The following is a 26,169-nucleotide window of genomic DNA, read 5'->3' on the forward strand; positions in this document are numbered from 1 at the left end:
AGGGCAGGTATTTACTTGCCTTTGGTAAATTCAGTGAATCACTGAAAAGATTTTCACTGAATGAGGGTCAACAATATAGTGCTCACTGCAATTGCATTGCAGAAAACTAATATAGACCCTAATGCACAATCACTGTGAGCTGAACAGGGCCCACAGTTCTGGACAAGATGTCACTGCTTTGTCTCAGATGTGTATTATGTCCCTCAATGTCTCAGTGAGGGGGAGTTTGCATCTGCCTCTTACTCCTGTCCATCACTGGACAATAGTGCTGACACTCATGTGCTAGGCTATACAGGTGTGCACTCTGTCCCAGTACCATGTGGTTGGGGCTGCTGCCCACTTTCTAAATGTGTGCTACATTGCATGCAGTATGTTGAAGGCTGTGTCAGGCAATACTGGAGCTCCCACAAGACAGATCAAGGATGGTTTGCCAAAGAACTGAAGTACTGCAGCTGATCCACACTCTTTGGTTTCTTTACAGTCATCATGAAGCCAAGGCATTAAATAAGATTTTTCGCACCTAAACCTATAAACTATCGTCACTGCTTTGAAAAAAGTAGGAAAAAAACCACACACAACAAACACAAACGGGGTTCCACTGGTAGACAATAATGGATACACAAGACTCCTGTCACCCTGCATTTCTTTTGCGTCCATGAGCCAACATAACAAATACACAAGTAAGATTAAGTAGTGCAAATATGTTAATTACAAAGCAACTGGGAATCCTTACTTAATTTTATGTTATAAACTGACATCTTAAACTATGTACTTCTATTAAAAAAAATAAAAAACAGGTAGGGAAGCCTTCTAGCTTAGTTTTGTTTCTTATAACTAGCCAGTTTTCTAGTTTCAGCACTCAAATCTGTTTCTTTGAACTCAGCACTTGTTCAGAACTCATTGTAAGCACTACATAAGCTGAAAATTACTACAGCACTCAACTTTCATCACTTGTCTAGTGGAAAGCAGTTTTTAGTACTTAATAAATAAGCACTTATCCAGGCATGTCTAAGGGTCAGCTCCCAGTGATTTCTCCTGTCTACCTGATGAATCTGGGCATCTTGGGGCAATGCAGCAATTGCCTCATGTACACAGACAACCCTCTCCTCCTACCACCCAACACTACAACCTGTGAGAGATGGACTTATAGCCAAACTGGAAGCAAAGCTCTCTTCACCCAAGACTGGACTAGACAGTCAAGAGGAGAAGGTAAACACTTGCACCACACCACACTCATCACATAATCCCTCAAAATCTACAACACCAAAACACACACACAAACACAAAACACACACCTACATTCGCGGAGGCTCTCAATAAAAACCTGCCCAAGCATCAGGGACATCCAAAGCATAAACACAAGCAAACTCCACCCCCCCAACACAACCCAAATGACACATAGCCCACAAACTCAGTGTGCCACTCAACCACAGCCCATAAGGCATAACAATGTACCCAACACTCTATTCATAGGTGACTCTACAGCCAGGCACACTGATGTTCCACTCACTAGACTAAAGGAGAAAGTTACTGTCAGCTGCCTGTCAGGTGCCAGGATCCGCCACAACGCATGCACTCAGGTCACTCCACAATAAGTACAAATATGACACTGTCATTGTCCATGTTGGTGTGAATGACCTGAGACGTGCCTCCCTGGACTACATGAAGAGAGACATGGAGGAGCTCTTCGATCTTGTATCCCAGGCAGGTATGACCCTAACCCTGAGTAGCATCCTGCCACCACCCAGAATGATACCACAGTACAAGAACAAAATGATTGACTTCAACAATTGGCTAAGCTTCTGGTGTCACTCTAAGGGGATCCAGTATTTGTCTGCCTGGGACGACATGATTGACAGTCCCCTTTGCCAGAGATGGCCTGCACCTGTCGCCCTTAGGATTCCTGATACTGGCTAAGGCTCTTGCCACCCCTATAGTGCCTTTTTTAGGCAATGTTCAAATGACAAATTCACCACCATAACAGGTACAAGCAAGCAAAATCTGAGGGTAATGTTACTCAATGCTAGAAGTCTAAACCTAAAAATGCACTCACTCGAGGCACTCCTTAAAATGGAGAACACTGACATCTGTGCAGTGACAGAGACCTGGTTCAAAGCTCCAGAGAGCACACCTGCATTACCAGGCTTTAATTCATACTACACCTTTCGGCCACCTAACCCAGAAAGAAGCACTAAAGGCGGAGTGTCCATATTCATTAAGGATATCCACACCTCCAGGCTAGTTGCACAGCATAATGCATCCGAGATTATCCAAGTGCAAATAACTCTGGGCAAGACCGCAATCCAAATTGTAGCTTGTAACAGACCCCCCACCATGCCCCAGGATTCACACTCCTCATTTCTTGATACACTGGAAAGTATTAGGGTCCAACCCAACATCCTAATAATGGGCGATTTCAACTACCCCACCATTAACTGGGAAAACTACTCATGTACCAACTTTTGCTCGTTTTCTAGAATTCATAAATTCCAACGCCTTGGATCAACTTATTCACACACCCACCAGGGGCAGCAATATCCTAGACCTGGTCATTACCAACATGGGAAACCGGTGTTCCACACCAGAGGTCAATTCCTCGTTGGTCAGATCCGACCACAAGCTAATCAGCCTAGACATCCACATCCCACCCCCAGCCCCAATTAGGGAAACCATCATAAAAAACTTCTCCAAAGCCAACTTCACACTTCTTAAGACAGAAGTGGCAAACTTCATGACACCCATGCAGACGGACAATAGAGGTATGACTGCCGAATCCTACACAAATGCACTTTATAAGCACTTACATGAGTGCATGGATCATGCTATCCCTAATAGAACCAAGATGCTATCCTCCAAAAAAAGGAAGCCAATCTGGTGGTTCTCTGCCATTAACAAACTCTACAACAGAAGAAAGAAACTGTTGCAAAAAAAAAGAGTAAAATCCCATGACTGGAGGAACTCCCTGTTCAACCTCATTAAGAAGCTGAGATCCCTCATAAAATCTTCCAAAGCTAGTTACGAAAACAAAATTGCCACTGACTCTAAAGACAACAACAAAGCATCAGGGGCACAGGAAAATAATTTTCTTGGGTGGCGAAAGCCAGGGTACATTTTTTGGCTAGGCTTGTATGGGCCCTAGGGCCGATAGCCTAGTACCTACCTATGAACCTATGATTAGTTCTGATTTTTTTTTTCTGAGTAAATTATTAACAGGGAACTCATGCTTAACAGTCATCGGGTGTTTGCTAGGCATAAACCAAAGCTGCAAATCTGAGATTATCTTCTGGATACCTTTCATTTAGTATTCCAGACTCTACAAATACCTACAGAACAGTGAAGCTGGATGACAATCTTTTACATGCATCAGAAGAACGTTTGGACTACCAATAACAAATGTTGGTTTCTGTCTCGTGTCCAACCAAGTTTGGAATACAAGCAGTTTACCTTTAAGATATTTTAATTCTGAAAATGCTAGATAAAATTATGATGGACTATAGTCTACCTCAGTTGCTTTAGGCTTAAATACAGCCTTCTGACCATCATCTCCTTCTTCTCTCCTATTAGGGGTCGCCACATTGGATCATCTGTTCCCATTTCTTCCTGTCCTCTGCATCTTGCTCCGTCACACCAACCACCTGCATATCCTCTCTGACTGCATTCATAAACCTCATCTAAGTCCTTCCTCTTACCTTGCAGCTCTATCCTTAGCATTCTTCTCCCAATACACCCAGCATCACTCCTCAGCACATGTCCAAACCACTCTGGCTTAGTCTCCAAACCATCCAACCTGAGCTGACCCTCTAATATACGCCTTCCTAATCTTGTCCATCCTCGTCACACCCAATGCTAATCTAACACCTTTAACTCAGCCACCTCTAGCTCTGACTCCTGTTTTTGTCAGTGCCACCATCGCCAACCCATATAACAATGCTGGTCTCAATACCATCTTGTATACCTTCCCTTTCACTCTTACTGATACCAGGTCTATCACAAATCACTCCTGCACTCTTCTCCACTCACTCCACCCTGCCTGCACTCTATTCTTCACCTCTCTTCCACACTGACCATTACTCTGCACTGCTGATCCCAAATATTTGAAGTCCTCCACTTTTGCCAACTCTACTCCCTGCATCCTCACCATTCCTCAGTCATCCTCACCATTCCTCAGTCCTCCCTCTTATTCGCACACATGTATTCTTAGTCCTGCTGACCTTTATTCCTCTCCTTTCTAGAGCATATCTCCACCTCTCCAGTGTCTCCTCAACCTTTTCTCTACTCTCACTATAGATTACAGTATCATCCACAAACACTATAGTCCACAGGAACACCCTGTCTGATCTCGTCTGTCAACCTGTCCATCACCACTGCAAATAAAGGGCTCAGAGCTGATACTTGATGTAATCCCACCTTCACCTTAAATGCATTAGGTCATTCCTACTGCGGACCTCACCACTGTCACACTGCTCTCGTACACATCTTGTACCACTCTTCCATACTTATCTGCCACTCCTGACTTCCTCATAAAGTGCCACAGCTCCTCTCTAAGCACCCTGTCATATGCTTTCTCCAAGTCCACAAAGACACAATGCAACTCGTTCTGACCTCTATACTTCTCAATCAACAACCCCAGAGCAAACATCGCACCTGTAGCACTCTTTACCGGCATGAAACCATACTGCTGCTCACTAACCATCACATCCCTCCTTAACCTAGCTTCCACTACTCTTTCCAAGAACGTCATGCTATGGCTGATCAATTTAACTCTCTAACTCTCTGTAGTTACTACAGCTCTGCACATCACCCTTACTCAAGCATCCTCTTATTTTCTAGGACTTCCTTAAACAATCTAGTTAAAAGCTCTACTGCCATCTCTCCTAAACACCGCCAAGCTTCCACAAGTATGCCATCTGGACTGAAGGCCTTTCCATTCATCATCCTCTACATAGCGACCTTTACTTCCTCCTTGCTAATCCACTAAGCTTCCCGATTCACTATCCCCACTGCACTTCCTGATTCACTATCCCCACATCATGCAACCTTTCTCTCTCATTCTCTTCATTCATCAGCCCCTTAAAATACTCTATCTGCTAAACAAATATTCCTTGCTTGCGAGTACGTTTCCCTCATTAGCCTCCATCACCCTAACTTGCTGCACATCTTTGCCAGCTCGGTCACTCTGTCTAGCCAATCAATACAGGTCCTTTTCTCCTTCATTAGTGTCCAGTCTTTCATACAACTCGCCATACACCTTATCCTTAACCTTCGCCACCTCTCTTCACCATATGCCTCATCTCCTTGTACTCCTTGTCTGCATTCTTCAACTCTCTGACAATACCACTTCTTTGCCAACCTCTTCCTCTGTACACTCTCTTGTACTTTCTCGTTCCACCACCAGGTCTCCTTGTCCTCCTTCCTCTGTCCAGATGTCACACCAAGCACCTTTCTAGCAGTCTCCCTTACCACCTCTGCTATAATTGCCCAACTATCTGGTAACTCTTCACTGCCACCCAGTGCCTGCCTTAACTCTTCCCTGATTGCCACCTCACAATCATCCTTTTTCAACTTCCACCATTTGATCATTGGCCTTCTGATGTTCTAATCTGATCTAAAGTTATATATCTGTCAATTTTTTTTTAATTTGTATAATTTTGTAAAATATATTTTTTTCATTTATATCTTCCTGCTGAATCTAGAGTCTCATGATATTTTCACTTGCCTTCAAATATCTTGACTTTAAGGGAGTCATTCAAGTCGACTTTTTATAACTTCCAGATATGCTTCCATAGTTAGCCATCTTCTATATTACTTTCTAAATTTAACTCCAGAAACTTGCAATCCTCTGCATGGAAGTACTATGTACCATAACAGATCCCATCTGACCATTCATTATACTATTCTTGGACTACATGTCTTCCTCGGGCAGGTAGTGGTGCTGGATGGATAAAGGTCTCACTGGCAAAATTTCTCTATAGGTTTATCATCATCAAAAGAGTGAGAAGCAGAATCTCCTTCCGCTTGCTGGCCATTTTTCTCCTTAGCCTATTCTGCATCCAAAAAGGTCTTTGATCCTCCAGCAAAATTAAGAAGGAAGCTGGACACAATTTGAATCTCACACTTACCTCTCAATACTCCTCGATTACTGGGATAAACTCACTTTTCTTCTGCCTCAATTTATTCAAACATTCTGCTATTTCCAATTTTAAAAGTTTTCCTTTCTGCAACAAAATCTGTAAGGAGCAGCACTGTTACACGATTGCTTCTTTACTAATATAGGTTTTTGTTTGATTGCTCATGGTTAGATTTGGAGCATATGCACACAATGTGCCCTCTCAGTTAACAAATCCTGCTGTGGAACCCCAGTCTGTTAGCTTAATTGTATTTCATAAAAATGAATGCAGTCTGTTCCTTCTAGTTTTCTGGTATAGCAAAAAATCTTAGGCTCTCTGTGTTCTCTGTCTTCTAACATTGTAATACTTGGAAATAGCTCATATTGAGAAGACTCATGCTCAGCCTTTATTTTCTTCAGTTTAGACTATTTTTTTCTCAAGTTTCATCAATTCATCTGAGTAACTAGTTAAAGTATCTATTTTCTGCTTTTTGTTTGACTTTATATATCCATTCAGTGTTTCAATTTTAAAGACATCTAAGTGCAATTGATTTTTTTCTACTCTGAATTATTGGAAGCCACTGTGTGCACCTAAACTTAAGTCTGAACAGATTTTTGATGAAGATCTACCATATTCTTCCCAAAAGGAATCTTCCCTCCTTTTTCTGGTTGATTTTCTCCAAGTTTTTCATACACTTATTTCCCATCTTGTTAATGTCAAATCTCTGCTGGAGAAATCTAAACCACTTATCAAAACTCTCCCCTTTCACAAAGGAAGAAAAACATTTAGTAAATAAGCTTACTTCTACACTGCATTTACTGCAATTACCGGAATGTTAATTAACCTTGGAAACCAATATTGTGATACCCTACATAATCATCAGCAAAAAGGTAATCCTAGCCATACTTCATCCTACTATACGGACTCTGGAAATGTATTCAATTTTATCAAATTGTGGTGTTCAGACTAGTGCCCACAGACAAAGCATGCATCTGTGCTGCTGGCTACATGACATCCATCATCAATTTGACTACCAAAAGCAAGACAAGTAACAGGCAAGCAACTAATGGCTTACTAGTCGCCCTCAGATAGAGTAGATTGACAGCTTCAAGAGATACACCAACTGGTGCCTGTGATTAAGTTCCCACAGCAGATGTGCTTGATGCAACAAGGGCAGACAAACTATTAGAATGATACACACAAGCAGTATGGCTCCAATAAATACCATACATATAACTCCTCTGAAATGCATCACAGACAGTATAAAATCATTAAAAACAGAATTCACAATCCATGTACTGGCATACATCAGATACTAGTACAATATACAGATTAAACCAGAACATTACCTTCTGCCATAAAATTTACTTTTATTCATACAAGGAAAAAAATGTATGTGTATATATATATATATATATATATATATATATATATATATATAAATAATCTATATCTATAGAGAGAGAGAGAGAGAATAGTTGTGTAAGAACTTGCCATAACCTTAGATGTCCTTCTCTTCTATGTTGCAGTATTCATAACAGTAGGGACTTGCTGCATGCAGTGCCACTGTCCAGCCAGTATACCAAAGTCTTTGTTCCGGAAGGGTGTGTGTGACGTCTCTTAACAGGGCCATAAACCGACGTTAGGTATAAAAATGATGTCTGCACGTACCCTCATCAGGATTGTTTTGCCGCATACAGTAGCGTTTCTGGGTTTGACCAGGAGGGTCCTCATATGAGACCCTTAGACTTGCATGTAGGCCAGTCCCAGGGCAGTAGGATGGCTGTGTAGGTGGAAACAAGGGGAGATGATGGCAATGTGTCCAAAGGTGATACCTGGGGTAGTATTCAAAAAGAGACAGGGGGTAGGTGGGTGGGACTGAATACTTCAACACAGAACAGAAGGACATCCAAGGTTATGGTAAGTTCTTACACAACTAATTCTATGTTATTTTATTCTCATGTTGCAGTATTCATAACAGTGGGGAGAGTACCAGAGCTTTAAGTATGAACCTGGGAGGAGAAAGGGGTCCTGTGGTCAAGTAGACCCTGTAGGATAGTCCTGGCAAATCCCGCTCTAGCATGGGATGCTATGTCCAGCTTGTAGTGTTTGGTGAAGGTGTGTACTGAGGTCCAAGTAGCTGCTTCTAAAATGGAAGAGGAGTTTATGCCTTTGAAAAAGGCAGTAGAGGAAGCAGCTGCTTTGACAGAATGAGGTTTAATATTACCTTGTAATGATTTCCCATGGTGGGAGTAGCACAGGGAAATGGACATAGAGATCCATGTGGCAATGGTCTGTTTAGAGACAGTTTTCCCTAGGGCTCTGGGATGGAAAGAAATAATTGATCTGACTTCCTGATACGTTTGGTTTTGTCCAAGAATATCAAAGTTGTCTGTGTACATCCAGAGGATGTTGGGTCCTTTCTGAGGCATTTTGTGGATGAGGGTAAAAAACTGGTAGGTTAATGGCTTGGTTCAATGAGAGTTCATTAACTATATTTGACATGAAGGAAGGGTTGGTTCCGAGGATTACTCTGTCCTTGTGGAAAACAAGGTAGATAGAGGTGGCCATAAGGGCTTGGATCTCCGAGACCCTCCTGGCAGAGGTGAGGGCTACTAGCAGAACTGTTTTCAGAGTGCATAGTTTCAGGGAAACAGAGTGTGCTGGTTCAAATGGGGGGGGGGGGTGAGGTTAGCTTTTCTAATATAAAATTTAGGTCCCATGGAGGAGGGATGCATCTCCGTGGGGGTTTGATGTGGAGGACTCCCTTCAAAAAAAGTTAGACTTCCAGTCTGGATGTCAGAGGGGGTGAAATGGGCAGACAGGCAGAAATGGCAAACAAATGGACTTTGAAGAATATGTTAGTCCTGATTGGAGTAGCTCACACAAGTAGGATAGGACCCTTGGTATGGGAGTAGTAAGGGGGTCCTGGTTCTTCCTATGACACCAATTTGAGAATCTGTCCCACTTAGCTACATAGTTTCTCCTAGTGCTAGGTTTTCTGGCCTCCTGCAGAACTTTGAGTACGTCCTCTGAATAAAGGTGTCTGTAAGGGATTAGAATCCTAGGTTGTTCACCTGTGGGTGTAGCAAGGATCCCTTGTTCTGTGCAAGTAGGTCTATACGGTGGGTAACCTGTGGTGATTGCCCTTGGCTAGAGAATGTAGGAGGAGAAATCAATGCTGTCTTGGCCAAAAGGGGGTCACCAGTAGAATTTTTGGTTTGTCCTTCTGAATTTTTAGGAGGACTTTTTGAATTAGAGTGAAGGAGGGGAAGGAGTACAGGTACACCCCCCCCCCCACCATGAGAAGGAGAAGGCGTCCACTTTCCAAGCTTGTGGATGTTGGTTCCTTGTGCAGAACTTGGGCATCTGCCTACTAAGTGGGGAGGCAAATAGGTCTGCTTGTGGAATACCCCACCTGTGTATCAGGTCTAGGAAAACCTCTCTCGGAATCATCCATTCGTGAGAGGGGGTGGAGGTTCTGTTGAGTGCGTCTGCCATAACATTCTCTGCTGAGGGGATACACATGGCTAATAAGCAGATCCTGAGAGAGGCGGCTAGGTTCTATATCTGGATGGCCAGGCTGCATAGTGGGTAGGACCTGGTCCCCCCTTGATTAGGTACCACAGGACAGTCATACTGTCTGGGATTACTTTTAGGGTTCCTGGCAGGATAGAGGGCTTGAATGTTAGAAGGGCTAACCATACTGCCCTCATTGCCTTGATGTTGACGTGGTACTTTTTCCTTAGAGTAGACCATTTTCCTTGTACTGAGAGGTGCTGTTGGTTTGGTTGTAACACTGCACCCCAGCCCAGATTTGAAGCATCTGTGGAGAGCGGTTGTTGTGGGGTTGGAATTTGGAGGTTGGTCCCCAGGTTAATCTGCACTGCAGAGATCCACCACTGGATCTCCTTTTTTAGGCACGGGAGAAGTGGAAGTGGAGAGTCCAAGGGTTGTGAGTGTTGGGTCCATAGGTTCTTTAACACCCATTACATTTTGCACATGTGGAGTCTTGCCAAAGGTAGCATAGGTATGAGGGATGCCATGTGGACTAACACTCTCAGGAATTCCCAAGCTGTCAGGAAGTTTTGGGTAAGGATCTGACTGAAGTACAGGCAGAGTTCCTGAACCCTTTGGTCTGGTATGAAGGCTTTCATGCAGTCTGTACGGATTCTGCACCCCAGGAAAATCAAGCCCTGTGAGGGGATCAGATGAGATTTTTCTACATTTAGTGTGAACCCCAGAAGAGCGAGGGTGTTCAACACCTGTTGTAAATTAAGAAGTAAGACTTGATGGTCTTGATGAAGGATGAGTAGGTCATCCAATTATGGGTATATTTGTATATCCTGGGAATTGCAATGAAGGGGGCTAAACACTTTGTAAACACTCTAGGGGCAGTGAAGAGACCAAAAAGCAATACAGAGATTTGAAAATGACAGGAGCCTACTGAAAATCTGAGGAATTTCCTGTAATGTGGATTAATGGGGATGTGTAGGTAGGCATCTGGAGATCTGTTGCTACCATGAATGCCAGGTGGGATCAGAAGCAAGAGACATGGTAAGGTGATCATTCTGAAACTGGGAACATGGAGGAAGAGGTTTAGAAAGGATAGATCCAAGATAGGTCTCCAATGACCCTCTTTCCTTGGTACTACAAACATTCTGGAATAAAACCCTGTGTTTCTTTGAGGGGTGGGCACTGGTTCTATGGTGATTTGATTTAGAAGCTGATGAATGACGGATGGTAAAAGGTGGGTTTGGTTTTTTGGTGGTTGGGGAATACCTTGCAAAGGTGGCAGCACCCACCAAGTCATGTAATTTCCTCTCTGGATGATGGAGAGGACTCATTGTTCTGCTGTTAGTCTCTGCCAGGAGGGAAGGGAGAGGGTGAGGCAAAGGGGATAAGGGTGTTGCTGGATGCAAGGGGGGGGTGAGTCACAGTGGAAGAGGCCTGGATTGGTCAGGCTGGCTCCGAAAGGGTGTGGTGGAGGAGCTGGTGGGAAATCTGGGGGTAGAAGTCTTCCTTGGCTGTCTACGTCTCTGATTGTGGCGCTGAATGAAAAGATTGCCTTCTAATAAAGGCGGGCTTCTGAGGGTAATTCCTAGGATATCTAGGTAGAGGGGATACCAGAAGGTGTTTGAGGTTCTGTAATTCTTTACCCTTCTCTTGGAGGGGATTTGAGAAGCTCAGCATAAGCTTGACCGAAAAGGCCCTTATTGTCCAAGGGTGCATCTAGTAGTTTAGTTTGAACATCCATGGGGAGGGGTTGAAGCCTTACCCAGGAGTAACTTTGAAGTACTGATCCAGAAGCTGCAACTCTGGATGAAGCTTCAGTTGCATCATAACTGCACTTAGAGTGCCTGGTCACTTGGGATGCTGTGGAGAGGAGTGAATTTAATTGTGCTCTGATAGGGGAATCCTGAACCTCAGTCAGAAGGGTAAAGGCTTTAGAAATAGTATCTAGAACATACCTTGCCATGCGTGTTTGGTAGTTCAAGGCCCCAATGGCCCGAGTGGAGGAAATGTATACCTTTTTTCCCGTCCTGTCCATAAATTTACTGTCTATCAGTTGGTTAAAGAGCAGTAGAAGGTAGTTGTCCAGATGTTTTATCTGCAGAAACGGCTATAACAGCTGGGTCTGCTGGCGGGTTCCTGAAAAGAAACGGTCTTGGGGGACCGTATAAAATCGATCAGGTTGTTTGGCTGCTGGGGGTTGAGAGTCAGGAGACTGTGAAGTAGCTAGGAAGGCATCCTGAAAAGCAGGCAGTAAGGGAGGCACAGCTGAGGGAGATGGTTGCTCCATTTGCAAAAGGTCAAAGTACCTTTTCCTGGTGTCTGAAACCTCAGAGGCCTGCCACTTAAAATGTTCCCTCATGAGGGAGATAATCCCCAAAGGTGAATTCTTCTCCTGGGGATTCAGGAGATAAAGACTTCCTCCTCTGGTGTAATGAATTCTTTGGGGGATTCAATTTGTGTTTCATAGAAGGACTCCTCAGAAGAGGAGTAGTCTTCCTCAGACACATGGAGGGATGGTTGAGGTGTGAGAGTAGGGGGAAGTTGTGTTTGCAAGGCCTGAAAGGCCTTAAAACAGACAGAGAATGATTCCCAACCAGGCTCAGAGTGCTTAGTTTTTTGGTTCGTTTTCAAGGGAGTCTTAGGAGCAGACAGAAGAGAAGCAGACATCAGCGTAGCATGAATTGGAGGAGCTGGAGCTTCCGAAAATGTGAGCCGTGGTTCCCCTCCGCCATCAGACTCTGATGGCTGAATGACCTCAGTGGACGTACCTTCTGTTTCCCACACCCTGGCCTGCTTTGGTAACCGTTATCTGAATGGACTCCGGGTCTTCAATCAACTCTAGAGCCTGCTCGGACGCCTGAGGCGCAACCTGGGATTCTACACTAACTTTTTTCACCTTCTTCCTTGGCGGCTCATCGGATGGGCCTACTCCTCCCTCCATGCCCAACGCCAAGCGCCAGAATCTTTGGCTCTCTAGCTATAGTTTCTAAATCGGCTATGGAGAGTCTTGGGGACGAACGACTTACAAATTGGACAGGATGTATGGTCATGGGCCTCGCCTAGACAAAAAACACACTTATCGTGTGTGTCCTTGTGAGGAATTTGTCTCCCACAAGCACACTTCCCTTTCCTAGCTGACATGCAAGTCTAAACAGCAAGTAAATTAAGCAAGAAAACCCCACAGGGCACTTATCTGTAATGGTCAAAAGCGGTCATCTGGTCTTTAACAATTTGGAATTTGGTCACGAAACGCGATGCTGAAGTGGAACTGGCAAACAGGCATCCGATGAGCACTGCTGCAGAAAAATTCTGATGAGGGTACGTGCAGATGTCACTTTTATACCCAATGTCGGTTTAGGGCCCTGGTAAGAGATGCCACACGACCCTCCGGAACAAAGCCTTTGGTACACTGGCCGTATGGTGGTGCTGCAAACAGCAACTCCCTACTGTTATGAATACTGCAACATGAGAATAGAAGGACATCACACACACACACAGACACACAGACACACAGACACACAGACACACAGACACACAGACACACAGACACACAGACACACAGACACACAGACACACAGACACACAGACACACAGACACACAGACACACAGACACCTTTTACAATTGATAAAAATCTTCAGCAGACCTGAAAGCAACAGCTCCAGGGCAGCTAGTTCTCCGATATTAAACAAGTCACTCAAGATGAACACCTCCTTGATCAGTTGCTCTGGAAGGAGTTTTGTCCCCTGCTGACCCTGAATGGCGATTCCCTCTGTACCTGCCTTCTGAATCTTCTCACGCTGCTGAACATTTTTGGCCTGTGAAAACAGAACGGCAAGTTCAATGTTGCTGATACTCTAATGCTCATGTAAACAAAGAAAACATGAAAGTCACATTTTAATACTTGATAATATAACTGCCGATTCACTTACGTTTATTCCTCTTCGTTAAGACTAGGGGAAAAAAGTGACTTGCTGTACCTGCTGTTAGTGAGGCTGTACAGCTTCTTTAATGAATAAAGACGATACAGACAACCAAGTATGTGATGAGCACTTCATGCAATTAATCAACCACACTCCATCGATACTAGGGGCAGCATGTCAATGAATTTCCAACTCACCTGATATGCATTGACTCTTAAAAACAGTTTCTACACTGCTATCTCCAAACAGGAGAGATGTTTTATCTTATGACTTACAGTGTGCTCTCTGGTGCTCATATTCAATTTCACTAAACTACAAGAGAAGATAAAAAAAATGGAAATATAGTACAATGTCCTTATCAATTTTTTATAATGTGGACAAAAATGTGCAACAAATCCTTGTATTTAAAAGAAAAAAGCACAATCTCGTACAAAAATTGATGAGCGATATTTAAAATCTTTGCAAATGACATCACTTTAAAAGCAAGAAAAACATATGGATGCAAATATATTTATTAGATTTTTTGTAACCACATAGGAATCCTTTAAAAGAAAATACTTAAACCATAAAAAGTACAATGTTAAGACACTATACTATACCAAACTTAATACATACAACAGCAAACAAACTACATTAAGGAGCAAAACAGGATGAAAATGAAAAGTCATCACAAATTAGATACCCCAAAACTTGGATACAGCACTTTTCACATGTTTATACTACCTAAACTTTGCCATTTATGTACACTATATCCACTAATTGCACACAAAAGCACATTAAGCTGTATTCAGGGCCACTTAAAATGTATAGACATAATTTTATATGCTTAAAGCTCATCAAGAAATAGAAGTTATGTTCTTACCATAACGTTCCATGTTAGTTGTCTTCTTCTCGCCTTCTTTCTTGCTGGATGGGTTCGGAGCCGACCTCGGCTCCGACTCGGCCACTCTAAAGCTCGAGAGTTGGTTCCACCGGCTCGAGGCTCCCCTTATATCCCACAATGCTAGGCATGAATTACCTCAGATCTCGTTTTGTGAGCTAGGCCCAGCTAATAATATAACCAGAAAAACTGGAAAAGAGAATCCACCTCTATAAACAAAGGGGAAGAGGAAAGGTGACCTAAAGCCTGATCTAGGAAAATATGCACAGCAGAGCATATACTTATAGCAAAGAGGTGGTAGAAAGAGAGGTCACAATCAAACTCCTCTAGGTCTGTCCAGGCCAGGGGGAAGGAGGGTGGGACGCAAGAAAGAAGGCGAGAAGAAGACAACTAACATGGAACGTTATGGTAAGAACATAACTTCTATATGTTAAGTTGTCTATCTCGCCTTCATTCTTGCTGGATGGGACCGCGTCCCTAGCACCTTGTCCCGGGTGGCCTAACGGAACAGACTCTTGAGAACAGTGGAACCAAAGTTAGCTCTATGCCTAGAAGCTAAATCCAACTTATAATGAGAAATGAAAGTGTGAGGAGTAGCCCAAGTAGCCGCTGCACAAATGGTGTCAATAGGCAGTCTGTCTTGGAAGGCTATAGAAGTAGCCAAAGCTCTGGTAGAATGGGCTTTAGGTTTGTTAGGCAGCTTTTGGTGTCTAATTTCATAAACAAGGGAAATCAGAGATGTTAGCCATCTAGATAATGATACCTTTGAAACTGAAAGTCCCTTTCTGCCTTCTGCATAAGAGACAAACAGCTGGTCAGATTTTCTGAATTGTTTGGTTCTATCCAAGTAGTACCTTAACTGACGATGAACATCTAGCCAATGCAATTTTTGTTCAGACCTGTTAGAATATTCTGGAAAAAACACAGGAAGGTCAATGCTTTGATCAATCTTAGGTAAAAAAGACGGGTTGGTTCGTAAAGATACCCTGTCCTTATGGAATAACAGATAAGGAGGTCGACAGCTGAGTGCATGAAGTTCTGAAACTCTTCTAGCTGAAGTAATAGCTACCAGAAAGAGTGTCTTCCATGATAGCAATTTTAAAGAACAGGAGGCTGCAGGTTCGAAAGGGGAAAGAATCAAAGAACTAAGAACTAAATTTAGGTCCCAAGGAGGAGGAGGATTTCTTATAGGAGGTCTGAGTAGAAAAACTCCTTTCAAAAAGGCTTTGCAAAGCTTGTGGGACATTATGGCAGACTCTGAAATGCCCACATGAAAGTTAGAAATAGCTGCCAATTGAACTTTAAGAGTAGAAGGAGATGAACCTGCATGGAAGAGTTCAGCTAGAAAATCAAGGACCATTTGGATGGAAGCAGTGAAAGGATCTATGTCCCTTCCTTGAGCCCAATAGGCTAAACGTTTCCACTTACTCAAATAAATCTTCGAGTGGAAGATTTATGGGAAGCTATCAAAATATCTCGGACAGAGTGAGATATTTGAGGAAGCCTGGCTAAAGTTGGAATTGGAGGAACCAAGCAGTGAGGTTCAGAGAGGGAAGGGAGCGATGAAATTGACCCGACTGATGGATCAAAAGATCTGGAACTAGGTCCAGATGCCAAGGTCGCTCCAACAGAAAATGATGTAGAAAGGGGAACCAAACCTGTCGAGGCCAGTAAGGAGCAATGAGGATCAACGAGGCCTTCTGAGCGATAGCTTTCTGTATCACTTGAGAGATTAGTGGGAAGGGATGAAATGCATACAGAAGTCCCCGGGGCCAAACTTGGACTAGAGCGTCTCTGCTGGGCTGGCCTGGTAAAGGGAACAGGGTGAAAAAATCTCTGCACTTGCTGTTTTGGGGAGTAGCAAAAAGGTCGCAGCAAGGCTGACCCCACTTGAGAAAAATTTCTCTCACAACAGAGTCTTTCAGAGACCACTCGTGAGGCATGAGGATAGCTCTGCTCAACTTGTCCGCGATTTGATTGGACTTCCCGGGGATGTGCGTTGCTATCAGAAAACGCTGAGAAGAAATCGCCCATTGCCACAGTCTGAGTGCTTCTCGACACAGGGGGTAGGACCTGGTTCCGCCTTGTTTGTTGATATACCACACTACAGACATATTGTCCGTCTGGATTGCTATCGTTCCCAAGGGAAGAGAGTCTTGAAGGGCTTGCAACGCTAAAAGCACTGCTCTCATCTCTAGAACATTTATGTGCAAGTGGCATTCGTCTGGTTGCCATGTGCCCTGGACAGTTCTGCCCTGATAATGCCCCCCACCCGATCAGGCACGGGGTCGTTGTCAGAGTAGCAACCGGAGGAAGGGACAAAGGGTCTTCCCAATAATAGCTGAGGGGAAGACATCCACCACAGAAGATGATTTCTGCATGTTTGCGTAATCATGATGGTGTGGGACATCGGAAGTTGCTGGTATGACCATTGCGTGAAGAGCATCCATTGAAGGATTCTCATGTGGAATCTGGCTAATGGAAGCAGAGGTATGGCAGCCGCCATAATCCCAAACACTTTCAGAACTAACCTGGCTTTGATTCTGTTGCTGCTGAAGAGGAGCGAGACCAGTTTGTGTATGTCTGTTATTCTCTGATCTGTTAGTCTCGCAGACATGTTGACTGTGTCTAGATTTGCGCCTATGAAGGTAATAGTACGACAAGGCGACAAAACAGACTTTTCGCTATTTATTGAAATGCCTAAATTTTGACAAATGCGAAAGGTGTAGTCCCTGGCCAATAGAAGAAGATGCTTGGTGGGAGCTGTGAGGAGCCAGTCGTCCAAATATGGAAACACCTGGAATCCTTGACGTCTCAGGTGAGAAGCTACCACTGCCATGCATTTGGTAAACACCCGGGGGGCAGTGGTGAGACCAAAGAGCAGGGCCCTGAATTGAAAATGACTGGTTCCCAGCCTGAAGCGGAGGAATCTTCTGGAGCGTCTGTTCATTTTTATGTGATAGTACGCATCCTGAAGGTCTATAGAGCACATCCAGTTTCCTTTTCCCAATAGGAAATGCAGCGTGACCATCCGAAATCTTGTTTTCTTGACTGACTTGTTCAAGATACTGAGATCCAAAATTGGTCTCCAGTCCCCTGTTTTCTTTGGAACTATAAACAACCTTGAGTAGATTCCGGATCCTTGCTGGTCTGCTGGAACTGGCTGAATTGCTCTTTTTGCAAGCAGCTTTGAAATTTCCAAAGCTGCAAGATCCCTTTGAGCGGGTGGAACATCTGGAAGCGCTTTTTTTGATTGGTTTGGAATGCGAACAAAGGGAATGGAATAGCCTTCGGAAATGATGGACTGTACCCATTTGTCTTGAGTCAGGGATAGCCAGGCTCCTGGGTACAGTGACAATCTTCCCCCGACTGCCTCGGAGGGGGGGCGGTCGGGCAACACCTCAGGGATGCTGAAAGGGCTTATCAGAGAAGGCTTCTCGATTGCCCTGGTTCTATGGACCCCCTGCCTCTAGGGCGGCGTCTACCATTGTTGTTCCCCTCTGCCTCTGGCGGGAACCGACTCTGTCGTCAGGCGAAGACCCTTGAGATTGTTTATGAACCACATTTTCCCACTTTTCTGACCTTTGGGGTAAGGCCTAGAAGGAGTAGAAAACGGACTCGACGGCAGAAAGAGTCTTGCCATCTGTCTAGCACCTAGTCAAGGTTTCTTTCACTTGAGGACCAAAGAGATGATCCATCAAATGGGGAATTAGTGAATGACGCTTTTAAAGGGGTCCGCAGTTGCATAGCCGCATCCAGGCATGCCTACGTAAGGCCACACCTGTCCCTGCGGCCCTGCTCGCTCCATCAGCCGCATAAGAGAGGAGGCGGATGGAGGAGTTGGCTATGGAGTTCAGGGTAGCCAGCTGAGTGTTCATCTTGTCTTGAGAACCCGCAGCCGAGGATCCTTCAACATGTCACTCGCTTCTTTGATCAAGTCCCTTTGAAGACGAGTAAAATGGCATAGGTAGTTCAGCTTAACGCATTGCAAATGTCGCTGACGAGAACATCCGCTTCCGCACCTGTCCATGGACCTAGATTCCTTGTTAGGTGGATGGACAGGCACTGAAGGATCAGCTAGTTCCTTCTTAGTGGCAGCAGCAACCACCATAGCATCCACAGAAACGCCTTTTGTCAGAAACTGTTTATCTGCTGGTGCTGTAATGAATTTTGAGGGTCTCCTGGGAGTGGGGTCCACTGAATCAGGAGCCGTCCATGCCTTTTGCTACCACCTGCATGAGGGGGTCAAGGGGAGACACCCAGGAGGTGGAAGGACGAGAGCCAAACGCCTCAAGGTACACAGATTCATCCTCCGAAGGGTTGAGGGCTGGCCAATTTCCCTCTGCTTAAGGATTTCTAGAATGTCTGCAAATGAGACATCTTCAGAAGGGGAACGGGGAACCCTCGAATCCTCTAAATCTGTGTCAGAGGTGACGGACTCAGGTGAGTCTATGTGTTTCCTCTTACACTTTCGCTTCCGAGGGGGCTCTTCTGCCAAATCAGGAGAGGCCTCGGAAGAGGATGAGATCCCACAGGGGATTCCTGAGGAGCTGGCTCTCTGCGGTCCGGGATGAGGGAGTGAGTCGACTTGACCTGAGGCACGATAGAGGGAGGGGCGGACGGAGCCGACTGTGGAGTAGAACCAGGTTCTAACACACTCCGCATGACCTCGAACGCACCCCTGTCAGGCAGAGCCAGAGGTCCCCGCTCCGAGAAGCTGAAAACCTCCCTCGGCACCGACAGTCATGGCTCCGAGGCCGATGTCGGAGCCGAACTCACCAGCGCTAAGCCCGAGAGGAGAGCGGGTCGGACAAGGGTCCGATGCCACTCACCCTCGAGCCGACGATGGAAGTCCGGCGCCGAGATTCTTCTAAGGAAGAAATCGGAGCCGACGATGGAGCTGAAGACAATTGTATCGGCTCCGAAGCTACCACAGTCTCTGTTCAACGCCCGGCCCGAGCTCAACGGAGTCGGAGGAGGAACATAATGAGGGACAGGGGCAGGCATCGACTGATGAGTCGGGCTCTGAAGCATTTGGGCCAGTGCCTCGGACTTAAGAAGTCGACTCACTACCCTCTGAAGGTCATGGTCCGACAGCCTCGATGACCTAGAGGAGTGAGATCTATGGTCTGCTCAGACAGCAGAGGAGATGCTGGAGCCGAATGAAAGGAGCCAAGGGATGGTGACCTAGACCTCTTTCTAGATGTCGGTTCTGAAGGTCTGGTCGGAACCGACACAGGAATTTCTAATACCTCGGCTCCAGCCGGAGCCGAGGAAACCACAGAAACTGTAGACTGAGACTCATCGGCTCCAGCCGGAGCCGATGTAGACGGAGGTTTCGTAGCCTTAGGTCTCGGCTCAGTAGCTGGAGCCGAGGACCTAGAAGCCTTGGAGGGCTTTCCCGAAGAGACAGTAAGGGAACCCTCAGGCTTGAGTAAATCTCTCAGAATCAGTTTGTTTTTTCTTTCCTGCAGGACCCTGGGGCTGAAGCCGTGGCATACAGCACAGGAGTCCTGCAGGTGCAAAGGCCCCAGGCAGTAGACACAAGAAGGGTGACCGTCTGTCAGAGACATTTTCTGACAGCACGAGTCACACTTCTTGAAGCCTGAGACCTTTGAGTCTTTAGACATTTTAGAAAAGTGTAATCACACACACCCAGTCAAACACACTGATTACACCCTATCCTATTTTAAACTCAAAAATAAAACAAACTACCAAAGTTTTAAATTATGAGAAAAAACACACACACCACTAGAATTTGTAAGAAAGAAGGCCTAAAGGCCCGAGGAAGAACTTATAAGTTCTTGTGGAAAAATGGGATTTTAGAGAGAAAGGGGGGGAAATTCCACTAAACTAAGGGAAACAAGTGTTAAAATTAAAATTAAAGGGGTTTAAGTATACTAACTTTAATCCAAAGTTACTCACCAAGAAGCCGGTAGAAACCAAACACCTCGATCGCTGTAGCGGCAAACGAGATCTGAGGTAATTCACGCCTAGCATTGTGGGATATAAGGGGAGCCTCGAGCCGGTGGAACCAACTCTCGAGCTTTAGAGTGGCCGAGTCGGAGCCGAGGTCGGCTCCGAACCCATCCAGCAAGAATGAAGGCGAGATAGACAACTTAACATCTACAATTAATTACCAAAAACATTTTTCCTGGATCAAAGAAACATCACTACAATAACCCCTAAAGCAGCAGTGAATCATCAAATAGGTAACTAACATGTGACATTCTAATACAAGCAAATGAGAGATTGAGATTTTTTATAATTGTTTTTCTGTATTTTATTGATCCATAACAGACTGATTTTAGATACAATCCAAGTAACACAACACAGTTAAAAGTGCAGTGATGCAACAAGATGGGGGTATAGCACCTCAATCAAAAATAGCTCGTTTACACATAAAAAATACACTGCATTAATCAACACCAACAGAAATGTTACACAGCATATGTAAGTGACTTTAGCTGGGTTTTACAAAACATACTAAATACTTTATTTTAACCTACACTTTATTCCATTTTGGAAAGTTATGAGTTTTTTGTTAATTTCCCAGCATGTCTAAACTGTCTGTTGACTAAGACATGCACTAACAGATGGATGGACATTACAATGGTATTACTATTAGAGGATTAAGGGAAAATGTTTAATCCAGAGTGGCTGGAGATGCAGCAAACTGTTTGATCTGTTTGGTGCTGTACAAGATGGGTATGGAAGTATTCAAAAATCAGTCACAGCTCAGGGGGCAGATTGTTTTCTAAAACCAAGAATGGAAAATAACTTGCTGCTGAAAGGGAGTTTGTTTTGTGGATAAACAATGGCTTTAGTAAAAATGAGTGAAGACATAAATGCAGAGAAGTGTCAGTCTGCTGCCAAGGAATGGCTGGGTGTTTACGTTCAGAGGTTAAAAGAGGAGGAAGGCCAACAACAGGTTTAGTAGCCAGCTGGCTCTTTTTAAAGGGCACTACAGCGGTCCTCACACTGAGGAGGAGTCAACATAATTAACCTACAGATTTATTTGCTTGCAAGATTTTCTTTCTGTAGCAGCTACACCAACTCAGAAATCTAGTTATCTATATATTTTCCTCTAGCACTGAAGAATCATATGTAGCCCAGTTTGGGGGCATGGGGGGTGAGGGCTACACTTTCTCTACAATGCTCTTTGAACAAACAATTACTAGTAGCTTAATAAAAAAGTTTCCAAAAAAAACAGTTGTGCAGCCATTTAGAAAGAGACTACCAAACCTGCTTCTGTTGCGCGACTGCTACATTAACAGTCTTTCATTCCACTGTCACAGTCATGTGCACCCCATACTTGGATTTATGTGTTTCAGCAATCTAAAGTCTTACAGATTCGGCTCCTCATAAGTTTTAAGATGTTGGGTGAGTTTTAATCAACAATACAAATTTCTTTCTTTTTTTTTTATATTTAGTTATTGATGGACCTTTGAAAGTTAATATAGAACCCTATGTGGCTGCGACCTGGTGTTATTTACAAAAAAAACTACAAGTTTTAGCATGTGGTGGCTCACAGCCACTTTAAACCAGATAACATGGTACTTTACAAACTTAATGGCTGAATGTTTTATAAGAACGAACGTTCATTTTTGTTACAACTTTTATTAACAAGTGTGTTTATCGGGGATATTATTTCTGACGACAATGTAAGGTATGGACGTTGTATACTTTTTCATTGAAATATCTGTGCTGGCTCCTCAACCTTGGCAAGACTAACAGAAATGAACTTCATTAAACATTTCAGTGGGTTTATCAAATTAAATGAATTTTACTTGTCATTGCTACTGACCATGCTTTCCTCCATGCTCTTTTTTTTAACATACAAAGATTTAATTTTAATCATTTTAATGACAGGAAAATAAACACAATAAAGGTACAACAGACTTCAAGGATATCAATCCATTTCAGAAGGTTATAAAATGTGAATGGTGGACTTGTCATTCTACTTTACAGCAGCTTAAAAGTGGAGCATGATGTTGAGTTCTTTACAGTAAGAAGATAAACGAGAAAAAAAACAAAAAGCACTATGTTTGCCCAGAGAAACCATGCCTTTAAGAATTCAGTATTCTAACAAGCATCAGATAATAATAACCAGGCTGGCGCAGATAATTTTAATCACAACTGGCTTAACTCAGAACGTAAGGTTCTGGAGTACAGCATTCCTGCATTTGATCTAACAGCCTACATCCCCCACTAGGCATTCAGAATCCAGTGACTGTTCTATGCTAGATTAGGTACTTGCATTTAATGGACTACAAGCTGAAAAATTTGACACTCCTTCTAAGGTCAAGAGAGATCATTTGCCTGCAACAATTCATGCTCTTTTTTTTGTAATGATGAATCAAATTTTCAGAAGAAACCATCCACAATAACACCTGGGAGGACACAATGTGTTATGCATCTTAAATAGATAAATTGAAAAGATTAAGTTGCAAAGGAAGTGAATGACAAATGGGTGACACTTAAAATATAATGAATAGTACATTTTTTTCTGTAATAAGACATTAAACATCAGGGAATAAAAAAAAAAAACTTCTAACCCAATCATATAACTAAGAAAACTGAAGTTGCCAAAAGTAAAAGTAGCATTTATCAAATGCCTATGCTGCCTTCAAAACACATTAGGAACTCCCAAAGGAAAACTGTTGAAAGTCTTAGTACTTACAAATGTTTTAGCTGAAGGGTTTGCTCTAACAAGATAAATCCAGTTCCAAGTCTTCCTCCATTAAAAGGTAGTCTAACTTCAGATCATTCCATTTATAGGTTTAATTGGGATAATCATTTTTTTCTTTTTATAAAAAAGGAGATCCCCATTTTCCAAAATGGGGAACAAGTAAAACTAAGAGAGACAGGCTTCCAAATGAAACCCGGCCCGCTGTCGGTCCTTGTCCTTCGCTTTTAACTAAAATGAGAAGTCAGAGTCTCTGGCCGGCATCTTATAATGCGAAAACTAGCCCCAAAAGAGATTCTTCTGCAAATATCCGCCCAGACGTCTAAGAGTGCGCTGCCGGTTGAAACACAGGCTGAACAGGCCGAGGCGTGGATGGTCTGGGCCTAGACAGGAGTAGGCAGTAAGAAGTGGAAATCCTTATGTAGTGGTTTCCCCTGCAGTTAAACAATTATTAACTTTATCTGACATAGAGCTGAGGCAAAGAAAAGAGAGTCCCTAGCGAGTGCCAAGCTTTGGAAGTCTTGTTAGCTGAATTACAGGAGCTGGCCGACCCGGCACTTGCGAACTGCTTCTGCTTCGGGCACCATAGCGGCAAGAAAAGACTGAGGAAGATGGCGTCGGCTGATGCTTTTATACTCCCAGGTGGCTCTGGCGCCGGGAAAGTGCTGTACATCAGCAGACGCCGGACCCAGACTTTGGAATCCGGCAGACCGAAGGGCTGCCTGAGGCAGGACAACCCATATGTGATGACCGCAGATGCATCCTTGAAGGACATCTAGCTTTGTTTGCAGACATTATTGTGTACCTGACAAATCCTGAATCTGACATTACGATGTTGTGATATAAAATAAACAGAGGCTTAAAGAAAAAAAAAAATGTTTGGATGGAGTGTTATATCAAGGCCCAGTCTGCTGGGCTTGGCAGTAGCTCACTTGGATGCAGAAGATCCCATGACACTTCTTAAAAAGGAGTAGGTGAAGTTCCCTAATGCCCAGGCCAAATTTCCCCTAGACAGTATAAACACCACCTTGGGTCTCCCCTGAAAAGAGGCCATTGGTTCTAGTGGGACTAACCCAAAGTGTAAAATAATACTCATTTATGGGTACAAGAAATGATAAAGTATTCAGGCATATGGATTAAAAAGAACTCTCATGGCAGCTAATTACGGGTAGGAAAAAACTCAGCAGAAAATTATTAATAAGACTAGAAATTAATGGCCATGGACAGTAAGTTACAGAAAACAAAATTATTAAATTTCTTTGGTCTTGCACACAAGTCAGACTTCTTATCAGTCAGAAGAAAAATACCTGGCTCATCTTCTTTCGGCTGTTCCCGTTAGGGGTCGCCACAGCGGATCATCTGTTTCCATTTCTTCCTGTCCTCTGCATCATGCTCTTTCACACCAACCACCTGCATGTCCTCTCCCACCACATCCATAAACCTTATCTTGGGCCTTCCTCTTTTCCTCTTACCTGGCAGCTCCATCCTTAGCATCCTTTTACCAATATACCCAGCATCCTTCCTCAGCACATGTCCAAACCAACACAAACTTGCCTCTCTTGCTTTGTTTCCAAACTGCCCAACCTGAGCTGACCCTCTAATATACCGATTCCTAATGCTGTCCCATCCTAGTCACACCCAGTGCAAATCTTAACATCTTTAACTCTGCCACATCCAGCTGACTCCTGCCTTTTCGTCAATGCTACCCTCTCCAACCCATATAACATAGCTAGTCTCACTACCCTCTTGTAGACCTCCCCTTTCACTTTTATTGGTACCAGTCTGTCACAAATCACTCCTGTGCTTCATACTTCTCCACCCATTCCACCCTGCCTGCAATACTCACTTCTTCATCTCTCTTCCACACTCACCACCATTACTCTGAACTGTTGATCCCAAGTACTTAAACTCATTCACCTTTACCAACTCTACTCCCTGCATCCTCGCCATTCCCCTACCCTCACTCTCATGTACACACATATATCCTGTTTTAGCCCTGCTGACCTTCATTCCTCTCCTCTCTAAAGCACATCTCCACCTCTCTAGGGTCTCCTAAACCTGGTCCCTACTCTCACTACATATCACAATGTCATCTGCAACCATCATAGTCCATGGGGCCTCCTGTCTAAATCTCATCTGTCAACCTGTCCATAACCATTGCAAATAAGAAAGGGCTCAGAGCTGATCCTTGATGTAATCTCACCTCCACCTTAAGCATTATCTGTCCTCCACATGCAGTCTTCATCAATGTCACACTACCCTTGTACATATCCTGTACAACTCTTACATACTTCTCTGCCACTCCAGACTTCCTCATACAATACCACAACTCCTCTCTAGGCACCCTGCCATATGCTTTCTAAGTCCACAAAGACACAATGCAACTTCTTCTGACCGTCTCTGTATTTCTCCAACGACAGAGGCACAGCAAAATAATGGGTATAGTTCCCCATACTAAAGGGGGTGGTAAGTAAACCCTAAAGCGATGGGCTAGACTTGTAAATGCCCTCGGGCAGATAGCCTAGTATGAACCTATGAACCTATGAACACTCTCAGAGCAAATATTGCATCTGTAGTACTCTTTCCTGGCATGAAACCATACTGTTGATCACTAATCATCACCTCCCTTCTTAACCTAGCTTCCACTACTCTTTCGCATAACTTCCCAAGCTGTTGACTGATCAATTTTATCCCTCTGTAGTTACTGCAGCTCTGCACATCACCCTTATTCTTAAAGATAGGTACCAAAACACTTTCTCCACTCCTCAGGCATCCTCTGACTTTCCAAAACTTCATTAAACAATCTAGTTAAAAATTCCACCAAGTATTTCTCCTAAGCACCTCCATGTTTCCACACTGGTGTGTCATCTGGGCCAACAGCCTTTCCATTCTTCATCCTCTTCATAGCTGTCCTTACTTCCTCCTTGATAATCTGCTTCACTTCCTGATTCACTATCCCCACATCATCCAACCTTCTCTCTCTCTCTCTCTCATTCTCTTCCTTCATCAGCCCTTCAAAGTACTCCTTCCATCTACTCAACACTCTCTCCTCACT

At 43.9% G+C, this 26,169-nt stretch overlaps 1 protein-coding gene across 1 annotated transcript in view; it reads right to left on the reverse strand.

Moving 5' to 3' along the window:
- The window catches only part of NUP205 (nucleoporin 205), a 1,199,422-nt gene that overhangs the window by 1,092,095 nt on the left and 81,158 nt on the right, over positions 1-26,169 (reverse strand). Inside the window, 1 exon segment of the mRNA XM_044087173.1 lies at positions 13,269-13,440. Within this exon segment, the coding sequence (XP_043943108.1) occupies positions 13,269-13,440 (172 nt within the window).

The sequence above is a fragment of the Protopterus annectens genome, chromosome 11.part0 (assembly GCF_019279795.1).
Source record: "Protopterus annectens isolate FY-2018-M chromosome 11.part0, PAN1.0, whole genome shotgun sequence".
NCBI classification, from domain to species: Eukaryota; Metazoa; Chordata; order Ceratodontiformes; family Protopteridae; genus Protopterus; species Protopterus annectens.